This window comes from Fundulus heteroclitus, chromosome 10 (genome assembly GCF_011125445.2).
Source record: "Fundulus heteroclitus isolate FHET01 chromosome 10, MU-UCD_Fhet_4.1, whole genome shotgun sequence".
NCBI lineage: Eukaryota > Metazoa > Chordata > Actinopteri > Cyprinodontiformes > Fundulidae > Fundulus > Fundulus heteroclitus.
Window position 1 is genome coordinate 25,590,100 of NC_046370.1, and position 13,027 is coordinate 25,603,126.

Sequence of the window (13,027 nt, forward strand, 5' to 3'; positions counted from 1 at the left end):
GCGTCCAGGAGGCTCCTGACCAGATGCCCGAGCCCCTCAACTGGCTCCTCTGGACGTGGAGGAGCAGCGGCTCTACTCTGAGTCCTCCCCGGATGACTGAGCTCCTCACCCTATCTCTAAGGGAGAGCCCAGACACACTACGAGAAAACTCATTTCAGCCGCTTGTATCCGGGATCTCGTTCTTTCGGTCACGACCCAAAGCTCGTGACCACTGAACTTTGCCATTTCATATTTTAAAAAGGATTGCAAAATACTGAGAACTAGAAAAGGATGTCTGGAAAATTATGGAATTTCTATATTAAAAATGCGGAAGAACCTTTATCTTGATTTGATAATAAATGCATTTAGTCTTTCTAAAGTGGACATTAAGGTAATGTATGCAACAGAGCTCATGTTTAGACAGAAAAAAGACATTTAAATTCTAATGTTGGTTTATACTACATAGATATCCTCGCTAAAACTGCAAAGATTTGACATTCCTCCCCTCGGAAAACCATCTCTGCATGTTTAGCTGCAGCAGAGAGGTTGCACTTCTCTGCACTCTACAAGTGGTCGTTCACTTTGACTCTCACTGTTTAAATTAGCTGACTAATAAACTTTTAATATAAATGTATGTTTTAATGTGTTACTCTGTGTGGTGGGGAACATTTCACTAATATGGAACGCTTTAACCAGTCAGTTGGCTGCTGATCATTTGAAGTCCAATATATGTCTTTCAGGATGAGGTGGACAATCAGAACCCAGTGTTAAGAGAACCCCCCAACTCCATGAAGAAGTGAAGAGCTGGCTTAAAAACCAGAAGGTGCAGGAAATCTTTATGCAAGGTAAGCATTAATTAGGTGTTGTTTCCTAATAGACTGTCCAGGATTCATAGCTCCTAACTAGGGCTTGGCAGTATGGACCAAAAATAATATCTCAATATTTTGAGGCTGAATGCCGATATACGATATTTATCTCGATATGTTTTTCTTTTCATAAAGTAATTATAAAAAGGCATCCATGAATCAAAGCTTTATCCCAAATGGCTCATGGACACATTTTTAACAGCTAAAAAAATAACCTACAGAACACTCAAAAATATAATTATAATGCAACATAGACCATCTCAATATAAACGATAGTCTCATTTATATACATTTAAAAAAAATCTCGATATTTTTAAAATCTCGATATATTGCTCAGCCTTACTCCTAACTATCATCTTCAAACAGTATAACCTAATAATAATGTTCTTTTCTGTGCAGGACCTTACTCACTGAATGGCTACCGTGTACGTGTGTACAGACAAGACTCAGCCACCCAGTGGTTCACTGGAATCATTACACACCACGACCTCTTCAGTAGAAACATGGTTGTTATGAATGACCAGGTACATGATTAGTGAAAAGGAAATCTGCTACTGTTAAACAAGTCATTTGACATGTACTGTTGATTAAGTCAACTCGTGAATTTACTGTGTCACTGTGTTTATAGATTCAGAGATCAGGTTAATGGAGTTCAGTGTTTAAATTCCATGTCACATAGTTTTTTACATGTTTTATAGTTAAAGGGTTTTCAGTGTGGTAGATCATGGTATTTATTTCTATGTCTGAAATAGGGCTGTCACAAGCTATTATTTTACTAATAGATATTTTTATTGATTATTCTGATGATTAAGTCATCGGATACAAAAGTTGCCACATTCTGCAGATTATTTACTTAATAACTTAAAATTATGAGTTGTAGAAATACATGAAAAAATGTGTATTTGTCAAAAAGGTAAACGGCTGATTTAAAATCAGACATGATAAACACTTTATAAGTAAGAAACCATTCTTACTTTTATTTAATAGAATAGAAGAGAGAGGCATCTGTAGCTTGATGGGTTGAGTAGTCATCTACCAATTGGACGGTTGTGTTTTGATTCCAGCTTCCCCCAAGTTGCCCTACCAATCTGCGTATCGGGGTATAAATGTGTGCACGTTAGTGAGTGCAAGTGGGTGAATGTCGCCCTAATGTACAGTGCTTCTAGTGGTCAGTATGACTGGAAAGTGCTCTATAAGTTTAATCCATTTATCATTTACCTTTATTACCCCTCAGTGGGGAAACTGGGGTGTCACCGTGGAAAAAATAGACAGACGACACCAGACCTTTAAACACAACATTAATACATTTGAAAAGCTACATTTAAGTTAAGCTTTACAGCAGAAGAGAAAGACTTATCAGAAAGGGGAAATACTGAGCACATATTAATAGATAATAAGGTATGTTGACATAAATATGAAATGCTCAAAAAAAAAAAAAAAACATTTCGATTTACAGAAGGATGTAATATTTAAGTCAAACCTTCTTATGCCTTGCCTGCCTTGCCTTGCCTTGCCTTGCCTTGCCTTGCCTTGCCTTGCCTGTGCAGCGAGTTGTATTCAACTCGCTGCACAGTTTTCTTCTTTCTTCTTTTTTAAAGTGTCCCTACACCTTTAAAACTTTAGGTCCCTGCTTTTTGTCAGTTGCTTTCTCCATCCATAACATATAACTGCATATATCAGGCGAGGAAGGCTATCATTAGTGTAGCCACCATGTTGGAACAGAGTGCGCAGAATAGATCAACGTCATTTAAACGAAGCTCGAGGCAGATGATTTTGCTTCTATATAATTTTATGAATCGAGGTCCTCGAATCATTAGATGAATCGTCACAGCCCTTGAGAATCAAAATAGGAAACGGTCAAAAACAGAGTATGAAAAGAGCTGAGCAGTTGTTAAAATGGTGAGAATTTGTAATATAAACACAGATAGCTCTCCCTCTCAGGAGAGAGCGGTGTTAAGGAGGAAACGCAGCAGACTTGTTGAGTTGCGTAAGCGCAATGTAATATAAAGAAATCAGATCTATTTCTCTAACTGAAATTGGAAGGTCATGGTCAACGATTTAGACCATTGTTGTCGTGGCCTACCACTTTGTAAGCTGAGTTGCTGTTGTTCCCAGGGCTTCCACTTTGTTATAATACCGCTGACAGTTTCACTGTGTAGTATTTAGGAGTGCGAGGAAATTTCACGACGTAACTTAACAATAATATAATATATATATATATATATATATATATAATATATATATATATATATATATATATATGATTTATGTTATATGTTATACAATAGAGGTTTTGTGGTGACAGAGTGCTCTAAAAAGCTAATAAAATTGTGCTTTTCTTGCCCGTAAATCTGTTTTCTTGCAGCTGAAAGCCTCTGTTTGTTCACTGTCATGAATGTACCCCACTTGTCTGCTTGGCTGTAACAGCCCTAGCCATATACAGGCTCTCTAAAAAGTTAAAAGCCTGAATGTGCTTTATTTACATAAGTACCATTTAGATTTTAGGCACCAAAAAATGATGGTATAAGGACTTTTTATGGCCAGGAACAATCCCTTGATTAACTGTGAACAGTGTAAAACAAGACTGCTGTGTGTGCAGGTTCTAGAGCCTCAGAATGTGGACCCATCTATGGTGCAGATGACCTTTCTGGATGATGTAGTCCACTCATTGCTAAAAGGAGAAAACATCGGCATCACCTCTAGACGAAGGTCACGATCTAGCCAGAACAACTCGGCCATGTGAGTATATGGAAGCTCCTGTATTTTTAATACCTCTACATTGTTCATGATAGATTTTTAGACATTATAGATCAAGCTTTCTGGGAATGGAATAGTTTTTTTTCTATCTCACATAGCTGACAGCTAACAAAAGATTTAAAAAAGAAAAACAAGTGGGTCACATTAAGTTCTTTTAAAACTTAGTCATCTACACGTAGTCATGTTGAGAAAAGTTGGGTGTTTTATGCGTGGTGCTCAGTCACCACTCACAACAACATTCTCTGTTGCTCTGCTTAGACGTTAGTTCTTTTCATGTCATTAATTGTGTCAGCTTAATGCATGAAAATCTATCATTTCCTTTTATATTATTTTCTTTGTGTTTGCTCTTTATTTTTTATTGTCAGAAGATACCTCATAAAACAAACATGCAGATTTCAGTCGGTTACTTCTGGTCTCTCAGTCATTAACAAAATCTGTCCTTGTCCCACATTCATTTCATTTTGTTTCATTTTGATTTTCTTTTGTTTTTATTATTTTTGACACATTAAAGATGGCAGGAGGGAGACCCGTCGGGACCACTGGCAACTCTCAGGTACCCTTAAAGACCCCCACCTCTCTACCAGCTTCCAAAACCCTCTTACCTACACTTTCCAGAACACATTCTAAAAGCAGAAGTTGAAGCTAAGTGTAGCTTAAGCCCCTTTCAGATCAATCGTTCCACACAAAGACACAACCATGAACACACTATTGTGGACCACTTTGTCCTTTCACGCATTACAAGTTGATCAGTGAAAGTCACGTATCCTGAGTTCTTTTAGGGCAGGCAGCTGAGACTGTGGAACCGAAGGGCATTCCCCCTACATCCAGCTGAGGTGTAGTGCTTTTAAATACAAGGCAGACTGCGCACCATATTTTTCTTTGTAATAACCTGTTGTTACCTGCACCAGATTCTGCTGATCAGCTTATTTCTTAAATCTGAAGTCACTGAAGGATCATACAGTAGCCCTGTTCTCCACAGAACCACAGTTCCAGTTTCTCTCGTCGTTTCACTTTGTTTCATATTACTGCGCCCCAGTTGTTCTACAATCCCGTACACCCCCAACACTTTGTAGTTGTTACAGGGTTTTTGACAACCTCCTGGGTGAAACAGGTCTGTTGTGTTGGTTCACCTGAACTCCCACTGTGTGTGAGGACCTTTCGTTGATTAGAAAAGGTGTAGAGACCACATTTAGATCACAGAACGAAAGTATGATCTGAAAGGGGTTCACAATTCCAGATCAAATAGTTTTTTAAACAGTTCGTTGCCGACTACCATAAAATATTTTAAAACCTCTAATTCAGTCTTGGTATTCACCTACAATGTTTAATTCCTGTATTGTATGACTCTAGTTGTTGCTCTCCCTCATCAGATGTAACCAGGTGTGTTTCAGCATTTTAACTCTTAGATGATCTCAGTGCAGCTGGTATAAGTGCTGCAAGTCTGTCTGAAACATGACTCAGCATGAGGCTTTAGGCAGAGTGCTTTTCTTAAATTCTCAACAATATTTAGTTTCCTACCTGCTGTTGATAATAGACAGTACTTGCTAAAACGTTATAATGGGATTATTTTATGAGACAAGACTGAAAACACTGAAAACAAAAATAAAATAAAATCCGAGCACAAAAAGGTTACTGTAGCGCGCGCTGCTTTATTGTGGAGTTTTACATGCCCTACTTTTACATCAGTTAACAGTGCTCTCTGTACAGCATGTTGCATGTTGTTATCATGTTAGCTACGTTGTCAGCAGCAGCATGTAATGAATTCCATCTAATACCTTATTTTCGGACTATAAGGCACACTTAAAATCCTTAAATTTTCTCAAAAAATGATGGTGCGCCTTATAATCCGGTGCACCTTATATATGATTACCGTTGTGCTTAATGATTGATTTTATGTGTTACAATGCACTCAAAAATCTGTTAAAATATGTAAGTATGACTTTGGTTCGCAACAAAGCTGCTCCGCTCAATGGTCCTGTCTACAAGACTGCCTGACTGTAATGTCCAAACTAGAAGTGCATTCATGTAAGGCAGTCTGCGCCTGGAATACGCGCTAGCGACAATAAACCAATTAAGTTAATTCAATATAAAACATAAGTTTATTTTGGCCTTATGTTAGAAACAGGGCAGTGTCGTCCATCTGTCTCCCGACAGAGACGGATAGGTCTACCTCTCAGAAGAGAGCGGTGTTAAGGAGGAAACAACACCGGACGTGTTGCGGTGCGTAAGCGCAGCATAAGCAGGTCCTATGCTTAGGTCAGCTTTTCATTTTAATCAATCAATAAGTGTACACTACAAGCATAATACGCGTGTATTTACGCTACGCGATGCCTAAATTAAATTGAAGTTCTAATTTCAGATGTGTATACATTCCTGTTTGGCAGGGAATAAACGGGAAAACATCTTGTGTCAAAGTTAATTTCCAGAAGTATCCTAAAATAAGAGTCGTGAAAAGTAAAGCGCCATGGATGATGTAGTTGTGACAAGCTAACAAACTAAAATATGCGATTTCTAATCAGATTTGGTCAAGACACAGACTTTTAGATCAAAACATAGGATATGTTACTGGTAATTTAATACCTTACCCATATATTACTGGTAATTTGTCTTTCTTTAATCACTTAGCCATGACAAAAGTTCTTCTCTCTCCGCAGAATCATGTAGCTGCATACTTTGCAGCGTCTGGTGTAAATTTGCGCTTTAAAAAACACGCCCGTAACCCGCGCTGCTTACGTTACGCGGCCAGTGTATTTCCTCCTTAAGGTGACCAGATTTTATTTCTCTAATGTAAACTGGGGACGTCTCTGATTTTGTTAAGTACAGACTCTCTGCCTGGGGGTTGGTTTGTTTTGTCTGAACTGCAACGTCGACGGGGCAGGGAAGGTGCGTTTGGCAAAGCTCTACTACGTTGGAACAGCGGCAGGACTGGGTAAATACCTCTTGTTGCGCTAACCTTTTTTTACTCCATCATGATACACTGAAATTGGGGAAATTTTGGCTGGGGACAGGTCATCCAAAATGGGGTCTGTCCCCTGAAATCGGGGACATCTGGTCACCCTACCGGAGGGGCGGAGTGATATTACACACTTGGGAAGACTATGTAAAGCGCCTTATAATTCGGTGCGCCTTATATGTAGACAAAGATACATATAGACAGGTAAATTCACTGTGCGCCTTAAAATCTGGTGCACCTTATAGTCCGAAAAATACGGTAATGTGCCGTTCACATAACCCCACTTAAAAAAAGTGTTACAATCTCTGAAATGAACCTTCATTGTCATTTACAGTTTAAAATAAAGCAACATATTCTTTATATTTAAATATGTATTTACTACAAAGAAAATAGGCATTGTCTTATTATGAGACATTTAAAAAAAACTCTGGAATTATCAGTTAATTATACCTGACTGACTTTCTTCATATGGGGTTTTAATTGTTCCACTGTTCCCTTTGGGAGGTTTCAACCACTGATGATTAGAACCCTCATGTTTGTTTTGATCTAAAATGTTGAAGTTGTACAGTACCGGATGTGAACTGTGACATTTTTCTTCTGTCATCTGCTGATACTCTAGCAGGGTACGGTTGTCTTCTTCAAGTAATGGTCACAAACCATCGCTTGAAGGATCTTTTATATGCTTTTAACATTTGGCTTAATGATAGAACCCAGAGTCCAGCTGTGGTCAGTACAAATACAAACTACAACCTTTAAACTAATTATGAAGGTAGTTTGAGTTTATTCTCTAATTTTGATGTTTGCTCATGTGCATGTCTAACTTCATTTATTTGAACAGAGTCATTACACACGAGCCCAGGCCAACAGCCCCCGTCCCATTATGATGTCATCAGGACTCAATCCTAAAAGCTCACAGGGACCTCAGGCCTCTCAGCATCAAATCCAACAGGCAGTTAGCCAGTCTTACCACTCACCAGGCGGTAATGGCCGTGAACAAAGAGAGCAGCGCAACGCTCGCTCTTCCAGGAGGAAAGGATCAGATAGCAGTGTTCCAGAGGAGGACAAGGACAGGAAAGAAGAAACCACTGGGCGAGGTGAGAACAATCACTCACACAAGTCTGAAATTAGATGAATTTACATTTAAAGGCAGGAGAGTTGCAATATAGATTATATATTTATAGATTGCAATATAGATTATATATACAATATATATTTATTTTGCTCCAGAAAAGATGAACCTTTTTAAACATCTAGACTATATGTTTTCTTCATAAATCCACTGGAATATTTTAAGTGTGTTTTCTTTCCCCAACAGATTATCCAGAACACCAATAAACCTGTTTTTACAAAACAAAAACAACAGCAAAATGCTAATTTTATCACACATAAGTATCAAAGTTACTACGAATGTCAACACAGCAATCTAGGTCACCCAGGCAGTCAGCTGCTCAGTCACTTCAGTCTTCTCAGTTTTGTGGCTCATACACCCCCCCATGTGTCCAGACCACAGCATTGACATGCTTTTTACCTCTCCTGATCTGTCACATAAAACCAGTCCTTGTAGGATCCAGGCTCTAGTCCTCCTCACTGCTAACCTTTCAGCAGAAGGCCATCACTCTGCCATGTGTACAGCTTGGTTGTATACCTCCTGCTTCATTGCCCCGAAGCTGGGAACATTTGGCTGTGTCATATTTGTTTGTTTCTTCCACAACCAGTCTACTGACTGGCCTTCAAAATCTTAGATAGGTCCTAAATACACGAAAAATTGAAAGATATACATAATTAAGCCTTTAACTTGACAAGCCAGCTCAGCGCTACTACATAGTGGTGTGTGATCATTGTGTTCACGTTTGAATGTGTAAATAATTGTCTTTTCTGCTCTGCACATCACAGATAACGTCTCGTCTAAAATACTTTTAGTCAAGCAAATCAACAGTTGTTTTGTTTTTTTCTTTTATGGGGGGCTTTTGTCTCCTTATGTTCTAGTTTCCTTGTCCACTCGTCAATGTTTTCAGAATTCAACGCTAAACAGCCCTCACCTCTGCTTGCTTCTGGAAAGTCAAATTTTCCTCTCCAGATGATGTTTTGAGCTCAGTACATTTATCTTTGTGTAACATGATAAAACTAAATGCTGGTGTTTTCATTTATCCAGAATCCAAGGCCAAGATCAAGCAGACGGCAAGCAAACGCAGGAAAGGTGAGGAAGATGAGAAGAAAGCTGGTCTGAAGAGGCCGAAGGCTGACATGACGTCAGATCTGTCAGAGAGCAGTGACTCAGAAAACCCCCACAAGAGGACCACCCACTCATCATGCTGCTCCTCCTCTTCATCGTCCTCGTCATCTTCTTCTTCGTCCTCTTCCTCCTCAGAGCCCAACTCTGAAAATGAGCTAAAGACTCGCAGCAGTGATGTAATAAAAAGTGCCATTTCCAGTATGGAGGACGACGAGAAGCCAGTGTTCAAGGGACCCAAAATGAACGATACCTCATCTCTCATCAGGTGCATATCTCCATGGGCGGAGCTTCAAGCACCAGATGACATTAAGAAAAGTGCAGTAAAGGAATCAGGTCAAATTCTATCAAATGAAGAGGAGGAGCTAGTGGCAGTGACTCAGATCACTCAATCTCCACTGCAGCAAACATCTCTTATAGCTGACATGGCACAAAGTGGCCCCACGGAGAACAGCAAGAACACTGTAAAAGGTAGGCTACAGTATGCTGCTGTGTAAGGGCTGTCAGCTTCTGTCAGCTCCTGTTTACCCTGTTTAATGTTTTGTCTTTTAGCATCATCTCCATCCCAGACACCACCACTGTCTCAGCTCCATGGCAGCAGCGTGATAGACATTACAGATGAAGCTCAGGCCACTGTACACCAAGAGAGCTCAGAGGCAGTGTCAGCACTGCTTGCCTCCCAGAAAGACGAGTCAGTTGCCCACTCTCCGTACCTGCCCCTCAACCCTTCCCCTGTTTCCTCACCTCCGGTACCTACGTCCCCTTCCCCTTCAGAGGGATGCCGCAGAACCGAGCTGGACTCGCTCTTGAAGCCGCCAGGAATTTTAGGAAGCAGTGTTACTTCGCCCAAAAGTTTAAACAGCAAGACAGAGTTTGCACCAACTGAGGTCATGAGGTGAGTAATGGTAGTTGTTTTTGTCTGAACATGTTAAGGTCATGCAGCAATGTAAACAACTTTCTTCCACTTAGCTTTCCATTAATATCATTACATTTGGATTATTTTTCTGATCCCTTCCTGAGGTCTATCTAGCAACACAAATGCTTTTTCCAACAATAAAACAGACATCTGTTTTCAGGGATGGACTCAGGAAGGTGGGTTTTTGTTTCCAACAGACAAACTTTTGGCAATTTGTGACAATCAAATTATATTCTTTAGGACATCCGAAAATGACCATCGAGCCGTTTACTTGTTGTGAATGAGAACATGCTGCATTGAGCGTTATTGCTTATAATAATCAAGTTTAAACAGACGTGATTATCCTCATACTTCTCAGTATATTAAGGTAATGGTGGTAAAATGTGAAATAAACACATGCGTCCTTTTTCAGTTGTAACAAAGAAAAAAAAATGACAAAGGACGCATTTATCCCGTTGGATCCTGCACTCACGACATAAGCAATACAAATTCTGTCAGGGATAACAAGCAGGACATTTGAAAGCATTTCTCCCCATCAGAACAGACTCCACCGACGTCTTCATGGCCAGGAGGCGTTCGGTACCCCGACTCTGTGGGAGTTTTCAGTGCAGCCATCCTCAGCAGCTGTTTGTTTACAAAATGCAGATATGTTTACCAAGGCAGGTAAATTATGTCGCGACTCTGAGCGCTCTCTCTTCTGGCGGGAATGTGACTCTGAGCTGAAAGTAGAGGAGCAATGACTAGCTTAGGAGAAATATTAAAGGTGGCTGCACATTTTGTTGTACTGGGCACCGCAAAGACTCTCTGCAGACATTTTAAACTTCATAGCTGAGCACTCTTATTGGCTATTTGTTGTGACAAATTCTTACATTTCCCACAGCAGACACCCACCACACACCTGTCAGTCCGTGGTGCAGGTATGCCGCACAGCTGCCTTGGAGACTTCTTCCCGCTGAGCAGTTTAGTGACGTCACGTACGCTCGTAAAATTGAGCTCTGCACGTACCTGTCCTTGGACTCATGTAAGCGTTATTAAGTGGGAGCCTAGAGACAGAAATAGCTCGGAGTCTGATCTGGCGCCATTTAAAAAGGCTAATTTTAATAAAATTAACCATGAACATGCACAGACGTATAATAATTTACTGCATGCCGTGAACCTCTTGGGGGGCAGGCGATTTTGTTGGTGTGACGGGGCGCCACCCTTGTTGAATAGTAGGGAAAAAAACACTGGAACAGAGATAATATATGCACTCTCACAAAAACTCAGAACATTCCTCTGAGTAAGACGATGGAGCTTCACCTGATCTCATTAAACCTAACAGAGCCAACTGACTGATTTAGCTTTATTTGGAAGCTGTCTAAATGTATTTCTCCCATCAAAATGGAAGCTGTGACAGAATGTACAGTAAGAGTTTTTAAGAAAAACCGTATCTACTTCTCAAATGCCTTTGCTGGTTTAATTTCATTTAATACTTTTATGTGTTGGTTCTTGTAATTCTAAAAATAGCACAGAAAGCTTGGTTTTCATGACCATGCACCAGATGTCATCCCAGTTATCTTTTTTTGAGATCAGGGATCAGGTTGATTATCCAGGATCAGTTACAGGACAGCAGTAATGATTTATGTCAGCTGTCTTTATAATGGTTTAAACATCAACATTAAACAGTGTTCAGGCTGTGTGTTTGATCCTTGCATGTTTTTTACTCTTTTGTTAAAGAGTTTCTTTTTGTCCTGTGTTTTTTTTTAAGGCCTGCCACATCAACAGCTGAAAACTCACCCATGGTGGACAAAGAGAAAACGGTTCTCTCTCATCTCCAGCTTCACCATCAACAGCAGCAGCAGCTGCATGAGCAGCAACACAAACAACAGCTGCAGCAGTACACATCTGTCCACCATGGAGTTCCGCCATGTTTATCTGAGGATTACAGAAAACCTCCACAGCAGCAAACGCCCCTTCACAAGAGCAGTGGCACCACCACCCCTGACTTGGCCAAATCCAAAGTGAGCCCTAGCCCTACACCCACTACTGTTCAGCTCGACTCCCTGAAACAGAAGCCCCCCAACAGCTCTCACAACCAGCTGTATTCTAACACAAACCCAGCTGACCTTCTGAAAGCCAAGCCCCATCCTGGACTCCTGGACATCTCCAAACCTAAAGCAAATACGTCTCCTGAGGTCAACAAGCATAAAATCCTGAAGTACCCAGATTCCTCCCCGTCTCCAAGTGCTCGCTTGCCCATTAAAGTAGACTTAGCAGAACCTCCACGCTCTGGTTTCAAACCAGTGCCCTTGCGGGCAGAGGTGGGTGGAGTCAGTACAAGCAGCAGCACCAAGAGTCCGCTGATCATTGACAAGAACGAGACTTTCACAGTTTACAGGGACCCAGCGCTAGTTCGCTCTGACACAGACAGTTCTGTCACTCCAACTAATTCCTCTAACCATGTGACAGCCTATCTCCATCCCCACCTGCACACCTTGCACCCACCCTCCCCTCACTCCGCCTGTCTAACGTCCCCATCCCATCCCCATGGTGCCTCTCACCTCCTCGCCCCTTCTCACTCCTCGCCTCTACCTCATCCACACCTTTTGCCCCATGGAATGCTCTCAGCTATGCATCCCCCTCCAGGGTCTCTCTTTGGAGGGCACCCTCGGCTGGACTCCTCGGGCAGTCTGAGTCACCTTGCCCTCCCTCACCCAGCTACCACACATCAGCAGCAGTTCCTACAGGTGTGTGTCTTGATACATAGTAACTACAATAATACAGACACCTTGCACCTTTTAAACTCTTCCTTTTTTGCCTTATCCTAGAAGTAGTAATAATGCTGTATTAGCAAAAAGATCCCGTGAAAACCTTCTCTCTGTTTTCAGGGCCATGGTGGGACAGCAGGTCTTGGTTTATACCCTATCATATGGCCTTACAATGGGACACCACCCCCATACCCCCCAGGACTCAACCTACCACCAACTGCTAAATGGGTCCACTCTGAGAGTCCCATCACTGTGAATTCTGAGGCATCTCTAAGGAGGGTAGGTGTAATCCTCAGAGGTCTGTGGGTCTACAGCATGGATTCTGTTCAATTCCATTTTATTTGCATAACAACAATTTACAACACATGTCATCTCAAGGCACTTTACAAAGTCAAATTCAATCAAATCATACAAATTGGTCAAAAAAATCCCTATCTAAGGAAATCCAATAGATTACATCAAGTCTTGACCACCAGCATTTACTCCTGAAAGAACATAGAGCCGCAGTAGACAGTCGTCTGCATTGTCGATGGCTTTGCAGCAATCCTGCATACTGACCATGCATGAAGCTACAGTGGA

The 13,027-nt window shown here is 41.0% G+C and overlaps 1 protein-coding gene across 1 annotated transcript in view; it reads left to right on the forward strand.

Moving 5' to 3' along the window:
- Positions 1 to 13,027, forward strand: part of jmjd1cb (jumonji domain containing 1Cb) — a gene marked incomplete in the record, with an annotated part of 181,357 nt that overhangs the window by 130,317 nt on the left and 38,013 nt on the right. The window contains 5 exon segments of the mRNA XM_036142383.1: positions 7,491 to 7,649; positions 8,708 to 9,256; positions 9,338 to 9,680; positions 11,449 to 12,427; positions 12,569 to 12,727. Coding sequence (XP_035998276.1) covers positions 7,491 to 7,649; positions 8,708 to 9,256; positions 9,338 to 9,680; positions 11,449 to 12,427; positions 12,569 to 12,727 — 2,189 coding nt within the window.